This window comes from Eumetopias jubatus, unplaced genomic scaffold (assembly GCF_037043125.1).
Source record: "Eumetopias jubatus isolate StellerSeaLion01/CBP00866 unplaced genomic scaffold, mEumJub1_p1.0 scaffold_10, whole genome shotgun sequence".
NCBI lineage: Eukaryota > Metazoa > Chordata > Mammalia > Carnivora > Otariidae > Eumetopias > Eumetopias jubatus.
In genome coordinates this window covers 23776915-23803250 of record NW_028274816.1, presented here as the reverse complement: position 1 = coordinate 23803250, position 26336 = coordinate 23776915, and the positions used below count along the sequence as shown (strand labels likewise).

Below are 26336 nucleotides of genomic sequence, written 5' to 3'. Positions count from 1 at the left end.
TTACATGAGGAACTTACTACAGAGTGTAGAGAGAGGTAGGGGGGCCTCTCTGCCTGCCTAGTTCTACCTGAAACACTTCAGAATAAGAAAAAAAAAATGAGAATATAAGAAAAGCAAAGAGAGGTACTTAGAACCCCCCAGGGTGAAAGACTAGACGAGGAAGAAACAGTTGTATTATATTATACTATTAATTCTGGAGCAAAAAATATTTATTTATATAATCATATAATATAGATGCTTTCTGTTGCTTTTCAGCTTTTTTAATAAACCTTTAGAAAAAGTACCGATGATTTCCTTGTGATTACCCAGTACAATGTTAAAAGAAAAAAATGAAAAAAAGAATCTGATTGTGTAGAAGTAAAAGGACAGCTAGCCAAAGTCAGGGGAGGGAATGCAGATGGAGTGCTGGAAGAGCAGCCAGGGGAGCTCAGATGCAGTTCTCAAAGTGGGGTGACAAGAGACCCTATCCATTGCTAAGGCTAGGAACCCAGGAAACTTTTTGAGAGCCATGGGGTAGACTCTGTTGGGCATTTAAAGTTCCATCTGGAAGGATACAAAAGCAACTAACAATCACAGCCTCTAGCAGGTGATCAGAGCAGCCGAGGAATGAGGAGCAAGAATAAAGGGGGGAGGGTAGCCTTTCACTGCAGACCCTTTGTATCTTTGAATTTTAAAACTTTTTAAAATTTTTAAGTAAAAGTAAAGGTAAGCCATCAACCATCCAACTTCCAGGACTGCCTCCCCCACCCTGGAAGAGCAGCACCGGTGCACAAGACCCACCAAAGGACATTCGCTGAAGCTCTGCAGCCAAGAGCAAACAGTTGGATGCAACCATAATGTCCCTTAGCATGGAGATGGGCGTATTGTAGGAACCATACTGGGGAATATCATGCAGTATAGAATCATTTAGACCTACGTTCAGGAAAATGGAAAGGTTTCCTTAATACCTTGTTGAATGAGACAAGTGAGTTAACATAGGTAAATCCCATTTTGGGGTATATCTAAAAATGACATGTATACATGATCCGCATGTGCACACTAAGTAGTATGGAAGGGCCGCAGCAAACTTAACGGCAGTTATTTCTCAGGTAAGACTGGGGAGAACAGTTTCCATCTGAGCATGTCTTATTTGAATTTGTTATGGGATGTCTGCATAACGTGTAGACTTTTTTTCAATCATTTTCTCAAAGCACAGCATTGCTCTGTCAAGTGAGAAAAGGCTTTGGAGGGGCGCAGTGAATTCATGGAATAAACTCCAGGGAGGAAAAACTCTGAACATCTCTGCCTCCCTTGAGAAGGGCAAGGCTTGATCGACGTCATTTCCATGTCAAATGCCTTAAGACACAACAGCATGGTGATCTGTCCCATATGAATCCTTAAGAGTTCAGGAAAGTGGGGGGCAAGACCTCATATGACCATTAGCTCAAGATCATGGCATCCCTCTGTCATTGTGGGACTCAGTAAATGCTTCTTGAATGAACAACTGCCCAGACACTGTCCCCAGGAGCTGGTTTGCAAAACCCCACCCAACCTGCAGCCACAGCAGTTCATGTTCTGGCCCCACAACAACTGATCACAGAAACCCTGGCCTGGCAGGGGGAGGATGGGGGAGTCCAATCCTGACCAAGGGCTGCCCCCGTAACCCCTGCACAAGGACTCAGCCGCCCATAAGTGTGACTGTCTCGGTTAATAACACACACATTTTAGGAAAAACCAGCAAGGTCACGGAACTTCCACCCCTATCCCGGCCTGGAGGGTCTGTGGGGCCCAGAGGCCTCCCGTCCAGAGGACAGCGATTTTGTAGACATCCACACCAACACCACCCACAGCTGCTGATTTTTTTATTGCACAAGAAACTGGCAATACCAAGGCAAGGGGGAAGGCATTACAAAACCATCCGTTGACCAACCCAGAGCTACCGAAGGACATTCTACACAACACCTCAGTTATATACATGTATGTACACACACGCACACACATGAACACACTCTGAATACTGAGGAGTCTCAGGCTTCCAAACCCCACAGAGCAGCTTGCACCCCAACCCCCCCAGGAGAGAGGGACACTGCAGGGAAGCACAGCAAATGACTCAAGGAAAGAAAAAAGGTTGAGCTCCAGTGAGCCGAGACACTCAAATCAGCACACGCAACAGAGCGGACGCGGGCTGTCCCTCCTGGGCAGCGGGGAGGGGGGGAGAAAATGATCTGGGGATGTGAGCCGGTCCTAAGAAGGCCCTGTGACTGGTCAGTGCGCCTGCCTAGGGTCCTAGGAAGCTCAAGCTAGTCTGCAGCTGGTGCTCAGTAAGAGAGCCCCAGGGGCCTAGACCAGGTTGCTCATGACCACCACCCCTCCAGCATCCCAGAGGAGCATGTCCGCCTTGCACATCTCCACACGTCGGAGACTGGCAGGAGCTCCAGAAACCAAGTCAGACTGTGTGTGGCAGCTCGAGGCCCTTCCTCTGGTCTCCAAGAGCATCATTTTCCATGTGCAGATAAAGCCTCACTTCCAGGCAGGATGAACATGCTCTAGGGTGGCTGGGACAGGAGGTGGTGCATTCTCAACAGGAGACTAATGGACCTGCCTGTAGCCTCAGGGGCTGGTACGGAATGACAGGGTCACCCACCCCAACATGCTCCATCACTTGGGGCTGCCTGGAAAACTACATCTAGCAAAGGAAGTTCTCTACCAAAGGTGGCCAGGTTGGGCGACACCCGGGATACCACCCCCTCCCCTCTCTGTCAAGGCCTGGGGACTAGGCCGCTGTGAAGCTGGGCCGCCGCGTCAGGCCAGTCTGAGCTCACAGAATTGCGAAGGGGGTTCCTAAGAGGAGCAGCTGTTTGGGAAATTCTTGGACCAACGGTGCCGGTTCCCTCCAGGTCCCAGCGACTCCCGGTGTACCAGCTCCTTGGCAGAAAGTGACAGCGGCACACCAACATCAAAACACAAAGTAACCCTACACACAAAATGCTTCAAGTTGATATAAAAGGGAAAAGAAAGTCTGAGGGAGTTTGTTGTTTCCAGCCCACTCACACCCAAGCAGCTGGTACAACCCTTTATTCGCAGGAAAGAACAAATTGTCCCGCACCAAGTGCAGAGATGGGCCTCGCTGCTCAGCCTCAGTGGCTGGGTCCTGCTGGGAAAGGCAGCGGCGGGCCTCGACCCAGAGCTCTCTCCGGGCGTGGGAAGAGTTCCTCTCCCTCAAACCTCCATTTTATACAGATCACTGGAAAAGTTCTACTTAAAACAGAACCTCTTTTCCTGGCAAAGACCCTGGGCCTTCTCAGCCCAGAGGAGTTACCCCGAGTGAGCAGCCAGTGTCCTTCTTGCCTAACTAGCCCATGAAAACCAGGGCTTCTGCTGCAGCTCTTCGGCACAGGGCCCCCTTCCCCACACACTCATGTATGCCTAGCACTGGTCTTAGGGGAAAAGGAGGAAGAGCTTACAGAGAGGGTCAGGCCCCCAGACTTTGCAATGGGTGATGGGGCCAAAGGTGACATGGGAGCTTTATTCCAGACTGCCACCAGTGGGTAGGAGAAAGGAGGGGACAGGCAGGGCCTCTTGAGGTCGGGCTCTGCTACCACCAGCCTGATGACAGTGTGGTCCCACGCACGGCCACCACCTGGCAGGGGTGGGGGCCTCCCAGGAGCTCTGTGGCCACTGGCCTCTTGGGCAGGAAGAACTCATGACTACATGTGCGCTGGGGGTGTGTGTGTGTGTGGGGGCAGCCTCAGTTACTCCTGTCCGAAGCCCTCAGTCTCCTCAATGGCGTACAGCAGCTTCTCTTTCAGCTGTTCATAGCTCTTGTACGGTGGGAGATCCAGGCGGTTGAAACTGTTGAGAGGGAAGCACAACAGTCAGCAGAGAGAGGTCAGGGCTCCATGGCCCTGCCCCAGCCTGGCTACAGTGGGGTCAAGAGTTCACGTGACCGTGGCTTGACCACACCACCAAGTGGCCAGATGCCGGAACAGAGTCCTTGAGGGCTCTGCTGCGTGCGTGAGGCCTTCATGCTTCCTGTCCCTGCTCAAGCCCCCACCTCCACCCCCCACCCCGAAGGGTCAGCAGACAGGGCAGGGCAACTGGAGAAATGGGGGCCTGGGCAGAGGGCACACAGGGAAGCAGCTCTTTGTCTAGTGGAATAGAAGTGTTTGAATATTTAATAGCTGGTGAGGCCATGAGGACACGGAACTGCGCCACAACCCCCACAAAATCAGAAGCCCCTCCTCTCCAACCCCAGGGCCACACAAAAGTTGCCTTAGTCCCTGAAGCTGCCCCACCCACAGGGCTGCCCTCAGGAACTCATCTGGTCTGTGAGGTTCTGGCCACCTCCCAGTAAAACCAGCAGGCTCACCACGTGTGACTTCTGGGCAGCCAGGTTTCCTTGCCAACCTTGTCGATGCAAAACTTCTGTGGTCCATTGCTACCTGTTACCCAAAGAGAAACAGCATATACAACAGGACCACGCCTTCTGTGGGCAGGACCCTGACTCCACCCCACAGATGGCTCAGGCCCCGCCCACTGACTCACCGGGTGGGAGCAGCCCTCAGGCCCACCCTAGGGCCCCAGCAGGGCAAGGGAAGACGTACCGATAAGTTCCGCAAATCCGCCAACAGGCAGGCGGCAAGTCCCCGTGACGAACTGCAGCAGTCGGATCCTCTTCTCATTGTCCATCTCCTTCACCACCTGGAACGAACTCCACCAGTCAGAGCAGAGCCAGGCAACCCACGTGACCCAGAACCTCGCTCTAACTTGTGACTTCTGTCAGCTGGAACCCCTCTTTAGGGCTGAGAACACAAAGCCCAGGTTGCATGGGGGGTGGGGGGGTTACAGCCACCATCCTTGGAAACCCCAAAGCCGCTCCCTCTGACAGGCTGAGTTCGGAGGCCAGTCCTACCAGCCCACGGGACATCTCTGGTCTCAGGGGCCCCTCGAGTCAGGTAGTCTTTTCCCATCCAAGTTCTGCTTTGAAAAATATACTAAGGATGGGAGTGATTGCTTAATGGGTATGGGGTTTCTTTTGCGGGGGAAGATGTAATGTTCTGGAATTAGATGGTGGTCATGACCGCATCACACTGTGAAGGGCCAGTGAACAGTAACACCTTAAAATGCTTAACATGGTGAATTTCATGGGATGGGAATTTTGCCTTCACAAAGAAGTTTTTATTTACCTACTCTTTCTCATGCATGCTATACTTCATGACGACAACGACAAGACTACACATATAAAAGAATCAACTCATTATATCCAGGACTCCGAGCTCATTCAGGTTCTCTGGGGACAAGCATGTGCTGTCCCGTCCCCCGTGGCTGGAAGGAAAAGCACACAACCGATGGGAGCTTTCCTTCCTGCCTGCAGGCTCACCCTCCTGCCCGCCAAGGCTGACCACCATGTCCTGTCAAGAGCCCTGGTCACAATCCAGCTGCAACAGCTCTGTTCATCCCAAGGCTGGGTTTCTCTTCTCCTTTCACAAAGTGAGGGGAGCGTCAGAGATGAGGGAGGTGACCATGCAACACTTGTCCTTGAGCCTGAGATCGAATCGGGTCTCTTTCCTGTGGCTGACTGCTAAAACATCCCTGTCCAGACCCTTACTCCAACCCCGCTGGGACGGGCCCCAGGACCTACCTGCCAGAACCACTGGATCTGCTTGCTGTTCTTGGTGTAGTGTCGGTAAATAGTGTTCTTCTGCCAGTCGCTCATGTCTATCTCTTGCATGCCGCAAAGCATCAGCTGCAGGGAGGACAGGTGTCAGCCGCCCAGTGCCAGCCCCCTTCCCACTCACGAGCAGATCAAAGCATCCCGAGCATCTTCATGAATTCTGCTGGCAGTGCTAATAACATGGGTGATACGAGTCTTGAATGTGGACGCCCTCAAAATAAGGGTGAGAAACCCAATCACAACTATCTGCCCTGCTGCCTCGGTCCCGAGGGAGTGTGAGGTTCTACTGGTGAGGTTCTCTGGAGACACAGTTTGCCAACAAAGGGCACAACCGCCCCGGAGGCAGAGGCTCAGGGTGCCCGGCGACCCCAGCTCTCACCTCCAGCTCTTTCTCATCAAAGTAGCGCAACCACTCCAGGGGGGCCACCTCGTTGAAGCCATCCAGGAAGGCTTTGGTCTGCTCTTCCACGCCCCGGGTGAAACGCCAGTCGGTCAGCAGCCTAAAACCGAAGACCAGCCATCAGTGGAGCCGAGACGCACTGCTCAGACGCAGCCTGGGGCGTGCCAGGAGGCTGCTGTCACAGCGGGCAATTGGCTGAGAGGTGGCTTCGGCGCACCCAGAGCCAGTGGGCTGCCGGCCCCGGGGCAGACGCCAAATGGGAGGCTGTGATCCCTGGTGAAATGCGCAGGGGGCCTGGGTGGAGGGTGCCCCAGAGACGGGGGTGGCTCTGCTCCCCTCCCCTCGCCCCCCCAGCGCTTAAAACTCACATGATGTACTCGTCCTTGTTCTCCTCTGTCACTCGGATGCTCTCACCACCTTCCTTAAGCTCGTGGGTTGTCACCTTGCCCAGGATCTCCATGTCCTGGATGAAGTACAGCTCTAGACCACACTCTTCCAGGTTGTTCTCTCTGGGGGCACGAGAGACCAAGAGGGAAGAGGTCTACCCCTCATCCTGCTCTGTCACTCACTTTAGTGCTCATGGGACGCTAGGACTCACAGCCCGTCTGAGCTCAGAGCCATTCTGGCAGAGAAAATAAAGGCCAGTAAGGCCTACTCCCCAACCAGAGACCCCTCCCCTCCCAGCATGGCACAAAGGAGAGGACTCACTTGATCCAGACAATAGAGTTGTAGAATTCAGGGTCAATAGATTCCAGGTCCTTCAGGGTTGGTCTCTTGTTGAGCATCCGCTTATAGAAAGGGAGGGTGAAGCCTGTGTCAATGAACTTTCCATGGTACAGAGCCTGAGGAAGAAGAGACATGGCAAAGGGCTTTGGTCTTCTTAGGGCACTGCCCGAGGCAGGCTCTTGGATGCTCCACACCAAAGCCCAACTACTGCCACCTACCCTTTCTCCCCAAGAGCAACTGTGACCTCGGGACGGTGTCTCATCACAGCTGCAGAGCACAGGGGCAAGCAGAGCTGGCCTACTTAGGAACGCACTGCCTGCCCAGCACACTTGCCCGCCGGCTCCCTGCTCTAGCGGAGATCTGCCCCACGCTTACGGACAGCACAAGCCCAGGTGGCAGCCCTGACGAGTGAGTCAGTGACGCTCAGAGCTGGGCGGCAGAGGCAGCCAAAAATAATGCAGACGCTGTCAACGGCGGGAGCTGGCGGGCCAGTGGTGAGTAATAGTCTAGGGTTTTACTGGTCTGTCCTGTCGGCTGCTGGGCCAAGCGGGTCTCTAGACCTGGGAAGAATGTGCCCACTTCCTGAGCCCAGCACCTTGGCCAAGAACTTCCAGACAAGGGGAAGGCACATATTTAGTCATGGCTCTTAGGTTCTCGCGGGCAGAGCATTCGGGAAGTCAGGAAGAAGCAAAGGAAAATTAGCAATGAAACATCTCAAACTACCAAATATGGCAGAAGGACTGTGGCTACTATGGGCTCCCCTTTCTCAATCCTGGTTCTCCACCCTCAGGAGACACTCAACAGGATGCATGTGACACGACGCCCTCCTCTATTCATACTGTGTTCCTATTTCTAGATAAATACGGGTACCGTGACTCCCCCTTCCCTGATGATGATGATGCCTCCTACATCCTGACCAGCTGGTCTACCAGGCTCTGTTCTAAGCTAGTGTTGATTCCAAACCCCCTTCCAGAAGGCCCCAGTGTCTCAGGCAGACATTCCCTAACACTCTCACCCGAGGGTTGTGACAAACGGTGGTACCCCGCCCCACATCTTCCCTCCCCCCTGCAAGAAAGACAGCAAGTGGGCAGTGTTTGTCATGCCAACATCCTCGACAGGGTGGACGCTGAAAGTTAAGTGATGTCCATGGTCCCGAAAACCTGGCCTATCGCTCAACAAGTCTTACACAAATCAACACAAGAAAACTCTCTCAAAGTCCCTGGGGGTGCCACTGAGAGAGCTCTGAACTGTCTCCAGAACTCTCTCCAGCTTTCTGCATTTCTTGTTAGGCGCTGTGCGAGGAGGAGTGTGGGGCTCAGAGAGAGGGCACCCACTGCAGGTCGCTGTCGGTACATCTGGCCTCCTTGGCTACTGCCCTCTCTAGAGATCTCACAGCCATGCATCTTACCATAGCGATGAATCTGCCAATAAAGCGGAAGTAGGTGAGGTGGTCAGGGTTGATGGAGGAGGCAGGGTTGATCTGCAGGCAGTAATTGTTCTTCCCAGCATATTCAAATAAACAATACATGGGGTTGAGCACCTCATGGGACAGGAGGAAAAACCACTCCCTATGAGAGAAGACAGAGAAAAACAAGAGTAATGGATCCCTTCCTGCACAACTACACTGGAGATGTGACTCTCTTCTGCTGTCCTGTTTCAGCTAGTTTGGAGACACGGGTCCCTGGGAGTCGAGCTCCACTGGGATGAACACTGTATTAACAGCGGGTCAGTGAGCAAGGGTGAACCAGAACAACAACTGCACTTGTGGACAGCGCTCAGGAAAGCCTGCGTGCACATATCTGGGCTCCCAGGTGATGCATTCCAGGACTTTACATCCGTTATCCAGTGTGGCTGATGGCAAAGGGGCTTTTGGTACCCTGAGGCCACCATGCACAGTTGTGTAGGCTGTGCATCGTACAAGAGCACTATGTTAAAATGTCATAGATTTGCACATTTATTACAATTTTCCTGCATACAGCAGTCAACCTGGTTTTTTTCTGATAAAACCAAAATATCATGACCATTTCCCAACATGGAAGTGTCTTGAGAAAGAGCATCTTTTTCTAAATCTTGCAAAGGTGCTGTAGGAAACAGCGCCCCCCCCTCCCCGTTTCCACCCTGAGTAGGCAGCATGAAATGAATACACAGTAACATGTTCCTAGGTCCTGACTAATCCATGCTGCCTCTAGATTACAAACCTCACTCCCATTAGCTATACAAAAGGTATCTCATTTCCCTTGCTCTTTGCCCTCCCCTTACCCTAGACCCCATCACCATACCCTTTCCCACACTTCCACGCATTTGTCTGAACCAACACCCATGCCTTGCCATCTCTTTGTGGCCTAGGTACAAGCCTCAAGCCAGAATTGAGGGTCCTTTCAGGCTTGAGCTAAACCAGCAGGGGGACATCCCAAGGGGGCCAGTCCCTGGCTGCTTGTGGCCGGGCAGACGAGGAGTCCTTCGATGCAGAGGGTGCCTCGGTATCCTGTCCGTGGTTCTACCCTGTGGTAGAACAGCATGACGTAACCTACCATAGGGTAAAACCACTGGCAGGACACAGAGAGACAGACACACACGGGGTGGGAGCCACACCACCAAGCAGAGCCTGGAGAGAAGGTCACCATGGTCACCACAGAAAAAGAGCAATTGATCCACAGGGGCCAACAAGGAGGGCAGCGCCACCAGCAAACAGAGGACCAGAAACAAGTGAACCCAACACCAAGAGAGAAGATGTCCCCACACCATGAGAGGTCAGTGAGCTGAGCAGTCACCGCAGGCCAAGGTGCTCATTCTCCCTGCCAGGGGACTTCAGCCCCAAGATCCAAGGCAACGTTTTGTCAAAGAGACTGTTAACTTTTGCAGGTAGACTGGGGTGAGGGCAAGACGATGCTTTTAGGCTCTTTTTATGGGTACATCAGCCATTTTAACTTTATTGACCCTCTGCACGTGATGTGTAGCGAGCGCTGATCAAGGCCCTCTGGATGGTGACACAACTTGTATATGTCAGGCACACACCAGCACACCAGATTCAACCTGGCCCAGCTGCCTCAAGAAGAGAAGCCCAGCGTTGATTTCTAACGGAAATCATAGGACACCAATACTTAACCACTGCCCACCGGTGCAGCCAGACTGGTTCAGGTACAGAAATCACACACCACCGTCCCTCTGAAGCGCCCAGCCTCTCCACAGACCAGTAACTCAAGGGTTAATGCCCAGCCCAGAAGCGGACCCCAGGATGGGGACTGGCCCTACCCATGCCGACTCCTGAAGGTGCCTGAGAGTTTTGGGAACCGATCTGAGCAAGGGGGAGGCAGCTTTCTGGCCGCGAGCGCTAGAGCCTAGGGAGACGGGGGTGCAGCACAGCCTTCCAGGGGCGCTGAGCTCACCTGGCGATGCCCCCGTAGTCCAGGCCCTCCTCACCCCGCATGATGATGTAGAGCCGGCGGCGCAGGTCATAGGGCTTCATGTTCATGATCTGGGGAGACAGAGCATCGTGGCCAGCCTGCCACTCCCCGCTTCCATGGCAGGCCGGGGACAGGGGGCAGGGAATTCTAAGTCCTGCTCTTCCGCAGACACTTGTCACCAAGGCCCACACCCTGGAAACTCTACCATGTGGGGCTAACAGGCCACATGATCGAAGACAGGGTGGTGTGAGGGGGCCTTCTGTTCGCTGGGTCTTAGACACCATGATTATTCTCTAACCTGTTGGAAAGAATCCTCGAAAAGCGTCTGCCTGGAAACACTGATCTTCACATGGCTGGGGAGGGCATTTGACTGAAAAAGAAAAAAAAGGAAAAAAAGAAAACCAACCCCAAATCAGGACCTCAGTGGTCACTATTCAGTCGGGTCTCCTGTCTGTACAAACAGGCTTCCCCGTCTCCCTGGGCAAGTGGCGGAGAGCCTGGTACCCCAGAAATGGGAGCTGGTTGTCAGAAGACGATGTCAGACAATGCTCAGGGCAGGACAAGTAACCAGTCACCACCTGGGACACAGGCATCTCAACACCTCTGCGAGACTGGGAAATCATGCCGAGGTAACTCAGTCAACCCCAGTGTCTGGCAGAGGTCCAGTCCCAGAACTCACGTGGCAGAGGAAACGGAACTGGTGATACTTCCACCGAAAACTTCGGTCGTAGGCACCAGGGGAACCTTGCTTCGTCCTGGGGAGAGCAAAGATGTTCTAGAACCCATGTGATTTCTCAAAAATTAGCAGAAGTTAGCCCTGAGGCAAGCTGATGCTATGTTAAAGACCAGAAAGGCGGGCATAAAAGAAAGGAAATAACTGGCATTTCTGTAGACAGATTTGAGAAGTAAAAACAAAAACCAGAAATAAAGCCAGACCTCTTGCTTTTAGAGAAAGACCACTAGTGTTATTCCGAATAAAGAGGACAGCTCCCCTCCCCACTCCTCCAGATCCTCCTGCCATCCCTCTAATGTGACCCCAAAATTAGCCACCAGAGGGCAGTAAAAGGAGAGAGTCAAGGATAAACCCGGACCTTGCGAAGAGATACTACGGCGGCCCGTGGGAAGTCCTTACCCAGACTCAAACCCTGGGCGAGGATCCTTAAAGGTGGTGGTGCGTGTATTGTGGTCCACAAAATAGCGTACCCCTTCACTGGTGTACTTCATCTCCCACCCCGGGGGCAACGCTGGTTCCTGGATCATCCTGGAAGCACAGGAAGAGAGGAGTTATGAGCCGAGCTCTCCTTCTGGGCCTCAATGCTTAGGAGGCTGGGGCTGCCAAACTGCTGCTTGCTCTCTGCTTTTACCCGGGCCCCGCACAGCCCTTGACGGTGGCCCTTGAGGAAAGGCACCTGGTACCACCCAAGTCATGAGGACAGTTCTGGAGCAGAGAGAGGTCACGTACCAGCTCTGGGTAGACGGCCGTGGCCTGAGTGGCCAACCAGCAATTGTGAGACTCCATACGCCCCTATCCTAGACTAGCTTGCTTCTGGAGGGTGGGGGTGCAGAGGTTCCCTCAAACCTCTTGAAATCACACTATTAGCAGCCTGCACAAGTGGCACAGAGACCAGCAATACCCGCCAGTTGGGCCACTCTATCCATCAGGAAGGTCAATTTTTTTTTTTTTAAGATTTTATTTATTTGACAGAGAGAAACACAGCGAGAGAGGGAACGCAAGCAGAGAGAGTGGGAGGGGGAGAAGCAGGCTCCCCGCTGAGCAGGGAGCCCGATGCGGGGCTTGATCCCAGGACCCTGGGATCATGACCTGAGCCAAAGGCAGACGCTTAACGACTGAGCCACCCAGGCGCCCCATCAGGAAGGTCAATTTAAGAAGCCACGTTCAAGGCTCACTGGGCAGACACTATATGGTAAGGGTCCTGGGGTACTGGTGTGTAGCCGAAGATCCGAGAATATTGACCAGAGAGGCCCAACGCAGTTCAGGGCACTTGGCCACCACTGGAGCTCCAGGGGGCCTACACAGGGCCAACCCAGCGCAAGTCCTTACCCCTGGGTGCGAGGGTCCTCCCACTGGGTAGTGCGTGTGTTATGGTTCACGTAATACACCCGTCCATTGTCCTGTCTCTTCTCTGCCGTGGGAGGAGAAAGAAAAGAGGACAATCAGCTGGAAAACTCTGGGGCCCGCCTCCACTCCCCTCTGACTCCCACCTCCTGGGCACCAGGTCTGAATGTCTGCTCCCGTTCCCGACCTCTTAGAGAAGTTTAACCGCTGAAACCCTGGCTCACTCACATGTGTCCCTGTAAAGAGGACAAAGAGAACCTTTCCCTGCTGGGGAGTGGGAGAAGGATAAACACATTTCCAACTCGAGATCCAGCACTGTCTTTGGTTGGTCGATCTGTTGGAGGGAAGGGGGCGGTGTGGCAACAGGGAGGGGGAGCAGCCCAGCTGAAACCAGAGGCATAATTGCATCCAGCTGTGTGCAAAGTGGAGGCACGGCCAGCCTCCCCTCAACCCCCGTCCCCACCCCAGTCCCTCACGGGCTGGTCTCTGGTCCTGCAACTGCTCCATCCAAACAGGGTCATTGGGGGGTGGCTGCATTTTCCTTCATATCCTTTTGATCAGCGTTCTGGGCCACAGGGCCGATCTACGGTCCACCTTCTCTCTTTCCCCCCGCATAAAGGCAAAGCTTTGTTCTAAAACTCTCACAACTCAGCAAAACCGCTACACCACACGTGTGCATTATAAAATGCCTAGGGCTGTGGGCACTTACAATGCCCACCTTGTTCTTACACCTAAGTGTGTGCTTTGAGCCACGGCAGTGTTTGCGGGTGCTCACACATACTGCCCCTGCCCTCTGAACAATCCTTACTCTCTCCCCTCTCTCGGGGCTTGGGTGCTCACGGGTGGGAGTCTGGGCAGACCCAACTCTAGCTGGTGATTCCGGGCTTTGAGAGGTGTTGAGAGGGGTGCCCCATGAGGTCCAAGTGGATGACAGGCAAGACTAGGAGCAAGGCTGCAAACCCAAGCGAGGTCACCTTTCCCAGGAAGTTCTTGAGCCTTCAAATCTGTTTCTGTCCCCCAAACAAATGATGCAAATGGCCCTCCCTCTTTGACAATGAAAGGGCAAAATTAAAGAAATAAAAATAATTAGTTCCAGAAGTGAGGGGGAAACCAAAAGCTAAAAAAGGCACAGAACCGAGGAGCCCACTCCTCTCCCCTCAAGCATCAGGCTGCAACGTTCTCAGGATCAACCCAGGGTCTTGGACTCTCTCTGCCTCACGTGGTATCCGTTACTTGACAGAAATGTTTAAAGCACAGACAAAAGGAAAGAAAAGAGATGCCCCAAATTATGACAGAGCTAGCATCACCTCAGCTCACTTTGTGGGACTGTCCCACAGAAGACAAGCTTCCCAAGAAGGTTCTGAGGAAAAGGAGAAGCCGCTCCCATCCCAGAAGCTTCTGCTTTGAACTAGATCCTCCGTGTCTGTTCTGCCAAGGGTCAAAGCCAATGCTAATCATCAGGCCGGGAGATCTGTCCAGCCGGCCTGGGGCCTATGCACTCGCTGCTGTGGGCAGAGGTGGGGGCTACTGGAACTGCCTCACTGAGTACAATTTCATAGTCTGGGGGCTGGGAAAGTCCTGAAGTGAGCATCTAGCTTGCCTCCTTTGGGAAGAAGCAGACTTGGAAGCATTGAGTCACGTGTGCAGGGTCAAGGCATCTGAAGAGATGTGGATCTAAACCCAAGGCATCCTAACCCCTGGGTGTAGGGAGAACCATGGGGTCTCTCCCGGAGGAGCAAAAAGGGACCCAGGATGGTGAGCAGGAGAGCCCAGTAGATTTGATCGCAGGCTCCCACTAAATGCAATTCTCGCTCGGTTCTGCTGCTCTTCCTGTTCACTGAACTCTCCTTGGGAAGGTGGCCCTGCCCCAGCCCTGAAAAAGCCAACACAGAGCCCAAAGGATCTGTTTAGGGAGGTGCCCTGGCCCTCGGCCGGATGTTCTTTTTTCTCAGTTTCATACGAATATAAGCTTGTGTGTTTTCCTGGTCATATGTAAACACCGCTGACTTTGGCCATGGCTCCTCTTCCCGTCTCAGACATTCCACACTTGGCTTCTGGGAGCTCTTTTCGAGGCACTAAAGTTGCTCTTACTTGGTGACCATCATGTAACAGAACCCGTACAGAAATCAATCATTTGATGCTATAGATCCACGAACAACTCTGGGTCCCTGGCTCCAGGCCACAGCGTCTACTGGCTCCCAAACAACACCACGGATTCTTGCTTAATCTGATGCGTTCTCCCCTGCCTCGCCTGGGATCCTGTGTTCAACTCCTCAGACTCGACTGGCTGCTGATCTCTGAGATACCAGGGACCTTTCATCAGTTCAAAGAGCCAGGTGGATGATCTGTGTGTGTAAGGGATTCCCTAGCTGAAAATCAAGAACTGTCTGGAGGCCCCACTAACCAATACGTCCCCCTAGAAGGTCTACGAGGTCCTTCCAGGGCTCTGGAATGCAGTGGTAATTCACTAAGTGACACCCTGTGGGCCCAAGGAGGGGGGTGACGCAACCTGGTAAATTGCTACCAGGGAGTAGTGTGTCTATACCAGGGGGTCCCAGCTCAAAAGCCATACTTTTCCAGTTCATGCTCATCCTATCATTGTCCGCTCCTCCATCTTTATTGGGGAGCATGCCCCTGCCCAATTTAATACCACATGTGCACACCACCAAACTAGCATTTACTGTCCTCCACCAGCCCAACCAATACATTAAATCCAACACCTGCCGATTCCTACAAAAAACTGCCCTCTTCCAGCCCCAGGGCCTTTCTGTACTGGCTCAGAGCTGCAGAATGCACTGAGTCTCACCAACTCTCGTGACCCCTTTGAGCATAATCACTCCTTCCCAAAATAGCCACAAAGCCCATAATTTCTCCCAAGTCAGAGACGTCCATCCTTCTAACTCACTATTGGCAAATCACACACCGGAGCTAAAACTCTCCAGTGACAAGGTGAATCCAGCATCGTACTATTAACCAGCAACGATGCGCTTTCACTGAGTTGCCGCCTGGCGCTCAACTCTCTCATCTGCTTCCCTCTGGCCTCTTTCACAACTGTGTCACAAAGAAAAAAGGTGGCTTTCTTTAGTCAAAATTAGGCTGAAGTCCTCCAACATCTCAGCTGCAAAGAAAGTTTTGGTGGGGTGGCTCCTCCCAATCACACAGCCACAGACCTGAAACCAATGCACCAGCGAGTAAGCCAGTGCCAGAATGTTTTAGTCAATGACAGGTCGGATGGTTGGGTAGACAGTTCAAGGTCAGGACCAAAACCCAACAGTCCCATGGCCGCCCAGGGGCTCTGTCCGCAGGGTTACACTCCTTCAGCCATGGCGGGTGAATGCTCCAGGCGTGCAGGGGAACTCAACTGCCTTCCCAACCTTCCAGCTCCAACGCCGGTAACCACTCAGGCTGGGCCTCCCCACAGAGCGTGCTGGCGAGAAGCGAAACGGGCAGTTGAGGGCTGGGAGTGAGGAAGCCGCTCAGGGAAAGACGACAGAGCTCAGCGGGGCATCAGCTGACAGATGGCTGAGCACACGGAAGAACTCGGTACTTACCCCAGCCAGGAGGGAGGGGGCCCAGTGGGTCATGGTCAGTCGAAGTACTTGAAGACTAAACACAAGAAACACAGCAGAACACAGAGGTTAAAAAAAGCCGCCGGTTAAAAATAAGTCAATCGATAAAAATAAAAATGCCAAGGACTCGTTTTCACATTTGAGCACTTGGTACACAGGCTACAGTGGGGCCTGAGGTGACATCTCCTCCTCCCAGAAGTTTTCCTCCAAAAAGAAAAACCGAAAAAGAACCCCCCACACGGAGGGCCCCGACAGGTTTTGGAGAGGGCGGAGCGAGGGGGAGGAAGATGCGTGCAGAGGAAGGTGGGCCAGGGCTGTGGAGGCAGAGAGCTGGCCCCAGGCGTGGCAGGAGGGCCCTGGCCCGACGGCCCCGCACACTCGGCCGGTGCCTCTGCTCTCAGCTCCGGCTCCCCGGCGGCCAGGGCGACTGAAATCACCACCACCTCCAACTTTCTCCAAGAACCACACACGGGAGGGGAAAAAATATCGCAGGCCTTTCCAATGAAATCATTCCCACAAGCCCTGCCCACGCCCAGAGCTTCCTGGCTGGGGGCTGGGCCCTCCTCCCTCCACCTCCCTCCTGGGTGCGCTGGCAGAGGGAGCAGCCGTGGTGTGCAGAACCGGCCCAGACTGAGGGCACATTCATGCCCCAGGCCCCTCACCTCCCCCAGGAATGTTTTGCTTCCCTTCACAAAGCACCTTTATTCTCCCCCAGCCTGAACCTGAAGTTGCTCAGTGTTCTGTGTGTGCCTGTCTGGGGAGGTGGGGAGGGGGGCGAGGTGGCAAGCAAGGAGGAGAGACAGGAGAAAGAAGGGGGGGGAGACTCCAGGCCTTCAGGGTCACTGTTTACATTCGCACCCCCCAGCCCCAGCCTAATTCTGCTGGGAGATCCCTGGGGCAGGGCTGCAGTGGACGGAGAGCTCTCATATCCTGCGGGGAAGGGGGCTGTTGTCAAACAGTCAAACACTCTTCATAGTTAAATAAAACAAGTCTTGTTCCGTTGTTCCACACTTGCTTGCTTGCTTTTTTTTCCTTTTCTTTTCTTTTTTGCTGAAGCATTTTTATTTCACTTACTAAAATTTAATCGTCGCATGAAGGGATCAAGTTCTCAGTGCAGACTCTGGGCTGCCCGGCTGGCTCTGTCTGGGGGTGACGGAGCCACACACGGGCAGGACGATGAATGGGGCTCAGTCTCGGCTTGAGAAAACATTGGTGGAACTCAACTGCCAACGCACACCCCCCCACCTTCACAGCCGGCCCCCCCGCCCCCAGCTGAAAGGACAGAGAAACTTTCTTTCTAAGGTGACAACACAGGCAACTCTTCCAAAGCAAGTTCCAACAGAGATGTTTAAGTCTTGAAACCATAGGTTCCTTGACGGGACAGAGCCCCCTTTCAGCAAAGGGCCGCCTGCCCAGCAGAATGAAACTGCACAAAGGTGTGGGAAGCTGGGCCGTGCTCGATTTAGGGCCCCCGTTACCATCGTCCTGGAGGACGTGCTCAAACCACCATCCCAACTCAGATTTGTCTGATGGCTACTGAACAGGAGCTCCCAGAGGTCATTCTGGTAAAAGTGCGAGGGGGTGGGGGTGGGCTGCAGCACCTCCTAAAACCTAAGTTCCTCCAACCTTGTTAACGCAAAAGAGCAATAGCTGTAAAAGCATTTGGTAACAGAAGGAAAGGAACTAACTTGTGAAATACGCATACATTTCAGATAATGAAGCCAAATAGAACTCAGTGGGTCATGAGCTGTAGCAAAAGGGAAGAAATACAGAAAAGGTCATTTTAAAAAAATAAAAGAAGCATTCAGAGCAAAACTGTTCGCTGCTTCAAGTCTTTTTTTTTTCTGAATGAGTGGATAACCCATAAGGCAGTCATGGGCTCCAGTGGGAAATTAGCTCCCAACTGGTACCAACTGGGCTTCAGTGGACTGACGGTCATCTTCTGCATAACTTGACAGATCAACAGACCAATCTTTACTGACAGCCTCCATGACCCGCATTGAACTAGAAACCAAAAAATATTTATCAGCTATCAAATATTTCCTTTTCCAACACCATGGCACCTACAGTGTAGGCACAAACTTAAAGAAAAGCCAGCCAGATGCCCCCACTCAGAACTACCGGGGAACAGCAGGAAAGCACGAGGTCTGTTGGAAATGACTCACTGCTGCGGGAGAGTCCACAGTCCTCAGGAGCAACAAGTGCTTAATGGCAGAACAGCAGGGCAATGTCCTGCACAAACTATGCCTTTGCCCAGCCTACCCCTGGTTTCTGCCAGAGCTTGGTTCTTCATCATTCTGTTCATTCAGAACTTTTTGCCTAAGTTTAACCAACTGGATTTCTATGATTCATCAAAATCAACTACAACTTGTATACAAAGCACAGGGAGGAGAATAAAAAAACTATCAACTCTTGTCTTTTTCTTTCTTTCTTTCTTTCTTTCTTTCTTTCTTTCTTTCTTTCTTTCTTTCTTTCTTTCTTTCTTTCTTTCTTTTCGTTAAGTAGGGTCCATACCCACCGTGGAGCCCAATGCAGGGCTTGAACTCCCAACCCCTGAGATCAAGACCTGAGCTGAGATCGAGTCCGACGCTTAACTGATTGAGCCACCCAGGTGCCCCAACCTTTTTCTTAATCCTTGTCTTTTTTTTAAACCTCATACAATGTTGGCTCTCTTTCACTGTCCTGTTGCTTTTTTAAAAAAATTTCCTTGGCATTGTCCTATTCTCAGCCTATCAGATCCACACACCCCCAAAACCTGTGAAAAGGGAACAGAAGAGGAAGCAAGAAGGAAGGGAAAGTGACCAGAGATTGATAAGCATGAACAATGCACGAGAAGGAGTCAATGAAAGCTGACACTCACAACAATTTGACTGCTTGCAGTTAAAGCAAAGCACTTAACTATTTTGGACATTTCTTCCCTAATGTACATAGTACAACTTGAAAATAAGAAAAGGAAGTGGACAGAAAGAAGCCAAAGAGAAACAAAAATAAGAGCTACACACCATGGCCTGAAAACCAAAACCCCACATCTCCAGTAAGTCAACCAACTGCCCCTTCTCTTCTCCCACATTTCCCCTAAAATGAGTGATCCTAAGTATTGCTTGGAACACAGCCAGAGAAGCACAGAGAAAGGGGCATGGAGGGATTACAGTCGGAAGAAAGATCCTGGGATGTGCAGGTGACTCTTAGCGACAAGACAGTTTCCTTTACTAGTAGGAACAGAAAGCAACACTACTGAATTCTTTTCCTGGTAACTGTCCCTCGGTTGGGACATCTGAGGTGCAGGCCCCGAGCCAGACAGCTCACGTTGAGTTCAATTCCCTCAGGGACTAAGCACTAAGTTCCAGTAATATTTTAAGATACAAACTCAGAAATAAAGAATGTCTAGCAAATACAGCCGAGGGCAAGAAAGGCTCTGGGAAGGGCATAAAGGTTACTGTATAGAAGGCAGGCTCCTTTTTTAAGGATCTACCCCATGGGTGCAGAACAAAACCCAGGTGTTTGAGAGTTCAATCCAAGGGGCTCTCTGCAGAGTAAGAAATGAGAGTTGTCTGTTTCTGGATAACACAATTTGGCATCCACACATTAGGAGCCACAGAATGATCTTTTTCAGTCCTGAAGACACTGGCTACCTCCTTTGGTCCTTTTTTTTTTTTTAAGATTTTATTTACTTATTTGACAGAGAAAGAGAGAGAGAGAGACAGTGAGAAAGGGAACACAGCAGGGGGAGTGGGAGAGGGAGAAGAAGGCTTCTCGCAGAGTAGGGAGCCTGATGCAGGGCTCAATCCCAGGACCCTGGGATCATGACCTGAGCCAAAGGCAGACGTTTAATGACTGAGCCACCCAGGCGCCCCCAGACTGTGGTTCTTAAGGGAGGACCAAAGCTGGGGTAATGGGAGTGCCTTGGAAACAGGAGTAGGCACAATGCACTCTAATGGGCAGGCATCCCCACAGGACCGCAGTAGGATCACAGAGGAGCAGGCATAGCAAAACTGTGAGGGCAGAACACAAGTATGTGCATGATGCTCACAAGAAACAAAGGCATGCTGGGGCATCAAGAAATGGAAGCATATCAGAAATAACGGAACAATGGGCGCCTAGGTGGCTCAGTCGGTTGGGCGGCTGCCTTTGGCTCAGGTCATGATCCCAGCGTCCTAGGATCGAGTCCCACGTCAGGCTCCTTGCTCAGGGGAGCATCTGCTTCCCCCTCTCCCTCTGCCTGCCTCTCTGCCTACTTGTGCTCTCTATCTCTTGGTCAGATAAATAAATGAAATCTTTAAAAAAAAAAAAAGAAAGAAAGAAGGGAACAATAAGAGAAACTGAAAAACGTGTGTGATGAGGCAGACGGCAGGAAGGAACTGTGGGAGACTGTGATGTGGGGTTCCCCTGGCTTCCATCTTGAACTGCGTTTCGTGTTCTCTCGAGAGCAAGTGGAGAAGAACGAGGTCTTGGTTTCAGCCCAGCAGGAGGAAGAGGAGTGGAAGCCGCTGGTACAGTATCAGCTCTTAAGTCTTCCAAGTCAAATCCTGGGCCAAGGCCAAAACCCCAAAAGAACTGTATGAAAGCAACTCTTCTTACTTATAACCAGGACATGGCACCATTGCAAACGAGGCGCAAAGCAAATCCAGGGGAGAGGGAAGTCAACAGAGAGACATTGAAAGCTAACCCAAAAAAGATTCCTAACATGTTTTTCAATATGAATCTTGTTTCACAGAGAAAAGGGAACAATCACCTCCATCCAGAACCCTCCTGAATCCCAGCCAAGCTGAGAAAACCAGTTTGGATTACTCAAAAAAAAAAAAAAATCTTTCCTTCACGGGGACCCTCCAAGGTGAAGTTCAACCTCTGTGTGCCCGGGATGACGCCGCTAGAGCTATAGAGGTGGGCCAGAGAAATGGATGTTCCAAAAGACTAAGTGAATCTGACCTCCAGAACCTGCCCTCTCACACACCAAACATCTCAGTCAACCGACAGAATATATCTGGTGCAATGTAAAGCAAAAAAGATTTCTTTAAGAGATTTTTTTTTTTTAATTAGAGAAGCTGAGGAAGCAGGGAAACAAAATGATTGTGAGACTCCTGGATAGAATGTATCTTTGTCTCTAAGTCAAAAGCTAGAAATGCCCGGACCCTCCTAGTTTTATAGCCACGACCACCCAAAGAGCAGGTAAAGTCTTTGGGGCCTAGCTCTGGAGGAACAATTTCTGAAATGCAGAGAATGACTGGATTCCATCCAGTTTTGAAACATGCCAGAAGTGGATGCCAGGCAAGTGTGAAAGGGGCTGTGGAGTGCAAGGCTGGGCATAAGAACCCCCAGGGCATGGATTAGAGAGAGGCATTCCAGCTGACCTCGACACAACGTAATGTGACAAACATCGTGCTTTCTGTTCATCCATACTAAGGAAACTGAGGTTCCTCATCAGTTTACTTGCTATACAATGAGCATCAGCCCCCACAGAGAGAAGAGGAGACAGGCCCGCCCAGGGGGATGACACCATCCCTTATGGTTGATGATGTAGCTCCTGCTTTGGGTTAGCAGAGAAAAAGCTGCAAAGTTGATAATGAATGCTACTTGGTTAAACGAAATTAAAGATCTTCTGAGCATCTAACTAGGAAAGTATCTAATTTAGAAATGGGCTGTGGGCTTAGAGTTTATTTCAAATAGAAATAATGTTGACTAAACACGGTGACTCAATGTTGTGGAACAGGTCGAAAAGTTTCCAGCCTCTAATCCACCACCTTCTATAGGGATTCTAGGCAGATCCCAAGCTTCATGTTCAAGATGCCCTGAGAATATGCAGAGTTCCAGTTTGGGAATCCCCGTCCCTACCAAAGAGGCTGTGTGGCTGGGTTCCCCCAGCCACCAGGTCACTGATGGAGGCTCTGATGGGATGGAATGTGAGGCTAGGAGGGTTCCTAAAGGGACACAGTACAGGAGGCCATTAGACAGTTAACTTAGGACCCTAGCACTCTGAATTCTGTTAAGTAGGAAATTTAAATGCTATTCTGTCGATAATGACTACAGAAAGCTTCAAGCCAGTGATTAAAATGGCAGTGATAGGGGCGCCTGGGTGGCTCAGTCGTCAAGCGTGTGCCTTCGGCTCAGGTCATGATCCCAGCATCCTGGGATCAAGCCCCGCATCGGGCTCCCTGCTCCACGGGAGGCCTGCTTCTCCCTCTCCCACTCCCCCTGCTTGTGTTCCCTCTCTCGCTGTGTCTCTGTCAAATAAACAAATGAAATCTTTAAAAAAAATAAAAATAAAAAAATAAAATGGCAGTGATAAATGCAGAGGAAAACCCTCTTCCTTAAACCCTTCACAGTGACTTTTAAAAAGTGATCAAGTGACAGTGACATTTGAAGACTACTCTGCTGGGAACAGGCAATACAGATCGGAGAAGAGAGCAATGCCAACAGAGAGAACAATTCAGAGGCTGCTCTAACTGCTAAGTTGGGAGGGACAGAGACAAATCAGGAATCAGAGAGAAGGAAGGTGAACTAGATCAACGGTCAGTAAACTTTTTCTTCTACAGGCCAGACAGTAAATATTTTAAGCTTTATAGGCTATATGGTCTCTGCTGTAACTACTCAACTCTGTTACAATGTAAAAGTAGCCAGAGTCACTATCTAAACTACTGGGAGTGCTTCTGTGCCAATAAAACTTTATTTACAAAACAAAGTGTGGGCCACTTTGGCCCATGGACCATAGTTTGCCAAGCCCTGATTCAGATCAATTTTAAAGGTCCCTCTATCCTTGAGAATCTATCAAATAAGAAAGATCTAAAGAAAAACAGTAGCAGCAATGAAAAGGATTTGGGTGGCTGTTTTGTTCTGAAAAGCTGAGGTACGGGAGAGATCACAGCTGACCTTCAGGTTTCAAATTAGAATAAATGGGCTTGGAAGGAGGGGCCAGGAAAAAGATCCAGTCTTGGAAGAAAGACAGTAAATCGGGTTTCAGGTATCTCGATTCCTTAAACACAGAGGCTAGACAGTGAGTTACTAAATTAGAAATAATGGAATTTGAGGAATTTCACGGTGATGCGTAAAATCTCCAGAGCACTGATGTTTCGAGCCACGGCTTTCCCCACTCACCAAACAGGTCAACGGCTACTGTGTTAGAAAGCACATTCTCCAGTGCTGGGAGGTGCCACGCCATCGTGGTGAGCCCCTGCCCTCTCACCTGGTAGAGGAATCTTTGGCTGAAGTGCTGCATGGCGCCCTGGAGCTGATTGCGCTGGGACTGCCACTGCTCGTAGTTCCGCACGTACTCGGCTGTGGGGCGCTGCCAGGTGGTGGTCCGAGTGTTGTGATCCACATAGTAAAACCTGCCTCGGGGGTCTGTGCGCTTTTCCCAGCTGGAAACATCAAGCTCAGAATGAATACAGTGACCACCCACCCCTACCCTCAAATTCCAGAGAAATCTCATCTCAGGGTGGCTGGCAAGGAGGGACTGAGGGAGGGTTAAGCATGGGGTCTGGCCAGGCAAGCCCCAGTCACAGAGGCTTCTGGGGCTTACAGGATTAAAGCAGTCATTTGTGGCTGCCTCCTCACCATTAGCTCCTGATTTCCATTTAGGAGATCCATGTTGTTCTGGGGGAGGTGACTCTACTCCTAAGTGCAGAGGTGAGCAGCTGACTGGATCAGGAGTGGGTATGTGACCTATGTTGAGCTTAATCAGGGCAAATCTCATGACTTTTGCTAGGAATTCGAGGAAAAATATAGTCTCTCTTCCTTGCCAGGTATGACCGAGAAAGCATGCAGTCCTAGGAGGTGCTGGCTGCCATCTTGGACCCAAATACAATATGAAGTTGACCCAATAGATGACAGAGTAGAAAAACAAAACAAAACAAAAAAAGCCAGCCCATTGGTGATATTTTTGAGTCACCAGATCAGGCTTCACTTGAAACCAGGATCTACGTCTAGAATTTTCAGTTACATTAGCCAGTGAATTCTCTTCATTATTTAAGCCAATTTGGATCCCAATTTTTGTTACTTGCAACAGAAATCATCCTGATATAAAGTGCCAGTGAAAACATGTCGCATGGTCATGAGAAGAAGAGTTGGTATGAACAACAGCAGGATTCTCTACAGTATTTTTAGTGAGAAAGCAACCTTTCCAAAGTACTAAAATACCTAAAATACCCATGGGCAAGGCAAGGCTAGAACAGATGGTAAAAATCTTCAACTGTGCTTGGTAGGTATAACTTGATTTGCACACACTGAGGGAAGAAGTGATCAAAAGAAAGTAAGAGAGGGAACTTTATGGAATGATGGAAATGCTTTAACATTTTCATGCAGTGTAGGACACGAATGTATGCATTTGTCAAAACTCAGCCAACTATGTACCTGAGATCTGTTTAACTTATTGTACGTAAATCATACTTCAATTTTAAAAAGTGAATTTGAATCTAATCATGCCTCCATATCCAACTACCAGTTTACAGGGAAGACAAGGGATAGAGGAGCATGTTACCCAACACCTCAAGGTCACATCAGTTACATCCAGAATATGAGAAATTCTACAAATGCCAATGATCTTCAAGAAATAAATGGTCAGAAAAAAATAAGAAAGGGTGAGGGACTTACAGATTAAGAGAGACTTATGAGACATAACAGCCAAAAGCAACATGATGGTTGAATCTGTTTGAATCTGACTCAAAAAATCTGACTCAAACAAATCAACTGTAAAAACATTTTTAAGACAATTGGGGAAAACGGAACATGGATTGGGTATGAAGTAAGGAAATATTATTAATTTTGTTGGGTGGGATAATGGTATTTTAGTTTAGTTTTTCTTTTTTAAAAGTAATCTCTATGCCCAACATTGGGTTCAAACTCACAACCCCAAGATTAAAGGTTGCATGCTCTACCGACTGAACCAGCGAGGTGCCCCTCTTTTTTTTTTAAACCCTTATCTGTTAGAGATGTATGTGATACATTTATGGTTCAAAGTATATGACATACGGGATATGCTTTAAAATTTATCAGTCCCCTCCCTTGAAAAGTAGAAGGTCAGATGAAACAAAATGTTATTAATTGTCAGAACCAGGTGGTGGTTACGAGGAATTCATTGCACTACTCTCTCCAATTTGGTGTATGGCTGATGTTTGCATCATAAATTTGAAAGGGGAACAGGGACAAAAGGGGCTTTAAAAAGATAATAGATACCACTGAAGAAAACAGCATTAACCCAATACAAAGGGAACCAATAAGGATTACACTATATGTGTTGGAAAGTCTTTGTTCCCTAACTACCTTCTCATTTATTTCATCTTCTCTGAATCTTTATCTTACTCAAATGCTTACCATGCTTTGGTCTGGTACCTTCCTCAATTTTCAGGGTTAGCTTCTTAAATGACTTTTTTTGGCCACCTCTTCAATGATTCTTTTAACTCAAAGCCTCTCTAAAAATGGCTTCTCTTTAAGGAGTTCCCAGTCCCGATGGCCAGTGCCCACCCTGTGTCTGGATTCTGCCTGCTAGACTGCTTTGCCTTCACGACCTACTGTCACTTTGGACTCAACTAAATGCCACAGCTCTCTCCCTAAACCTGAGTCTTCCCCGGTCTTCCTCCTGCTAGTCCTCCTCCCAGGGGTGAAGCTACCCCATCATTCCTGACACTTCCCTTCCTGCTGATGTGAATTAACCATTCAGCCCGAGGGCTTCTTAAGGTTATCACCTACCCTTGACTTTCCGTTTCTCTGTCCAACTATATTGGAACAAATCTCCCCACTCTGAGTCAGCCTATAAACTTCCATGGGGATAATCATACCAGACATCCCCCCCCACCCGCTTGTGTGTGATGCTCCTGCTCAAAAACTTCAACTGACTCCCCACCACCCTTAAGTCAAAACCTCAAATTAGTATTCAAGGCTTACAACAAATTGGAACCTTCCCACCTTTGTCATAAATCCTCTCAACTATTGATTTTTATTTTTATTTTTTTAATCAAAGGAATCATGTATCAATAGTTTAAAAATACAAATAGTTCTAAAGGAGGTACAATAAAAAAAAAATAGCATCTCTTTCCCTACCTCTCCCCATTGCTGATTCCTGCTCCTCAGAAGCAACAACTTTCAATTCTCAAGTGCTTCTTCTATTTACAGCCATATTTCTGAATAACATGCTTCTTCTATTATGTCTTGATTTCTGTCATATTAGACGTTACTGGTGAACTTTCTACTGTCAGAGCTGAGCATTTATTATATCCCACCCCACAAGACACACAGTGCCCTCTCCTCCCCCCAGACTCCCAATTTAAAAAAATCATCATTAAATCAACATTCAGAGTTTGTATTATGACTTTGTAGAATACTAGAAATACATTTCCTTACTTGTACAACTTTTTCTTCTTTTCTGAAGTTAAAGAATTATGTATTTCATTCTGCTTGGTTTTCAAGAACCTATCACTACTGCCCCCCCCCCCCAGATTCTCATAGTACAGGTGGCCTTTTGGTGTGAGTTAAATGTGCCTAGCCATGTCTCTCCAAGCACACTTTGTCCTATGTGGAC

At 50.1% G+C, this 26336-nt stretch overlaps 1 protein-coding gene across 2 annotated transcripts in view; it reads right to left on the bottom strand.

Annotated features, from left to right (window-relative positions):
- Positions 1-1827: 1827 nt before the first annotated feature.
- Positions 1828-26336, bottom strand: part of WWP2 (WW domain containing E3 ubiquitin protein ligase 2) — a 142450-nt gene continuing 117941 nt past the window's right edge. For both annotated transcript variants that reach the window (XM_028091849.2, XM_088027460.1), the window contains exons 10-24: positions 23007-23181; positions 15812-15866; positions 12246-12327; positions 11316-11444; positions 10863-10938; positions 10482-10553; positions 10166-10254; positions 8188-8347; positions 6762-6895; positions 6422-6562; positions 6033-6153; positions 5621-5725; positions 4584-4680; positions 4349-4421; positions 1828-3831 (exon numbers count right to left, since the gene is read on the bottom strand). In XM_028091849.2, coding sequence (XP_027947650.1) covers positions 3732-3831; positions 4349-4421; positions 4584-4680; positions 5621-5725; positions 6033-6153; positions 6422-6562; positions 6762-6895; positions 8188-8347; positions 10166-10254; positions 10482-10553; positions 10863-10938; positions 11316-11444; positions 12246-12327; positions 15812-15866; positions 23007-23181 — 1609 coding nt within the window. In that variant the 3' untranslated portion in view covers positions 1828-3731. The remainder of the gene's footprint in view (positions 3832-4348; positions 4422-4583; positions 4681-5620; positions 5726-6032; positions 6154-6421; positions 6563-6761; positions 6896-8187; positions 8348-10165; positions 10255-10481; positions 10554-10862; positions 10939-11315; positions 11445-12245; positions 12328-15811; positions 15867-23006; positions 23182-26336) is intronic.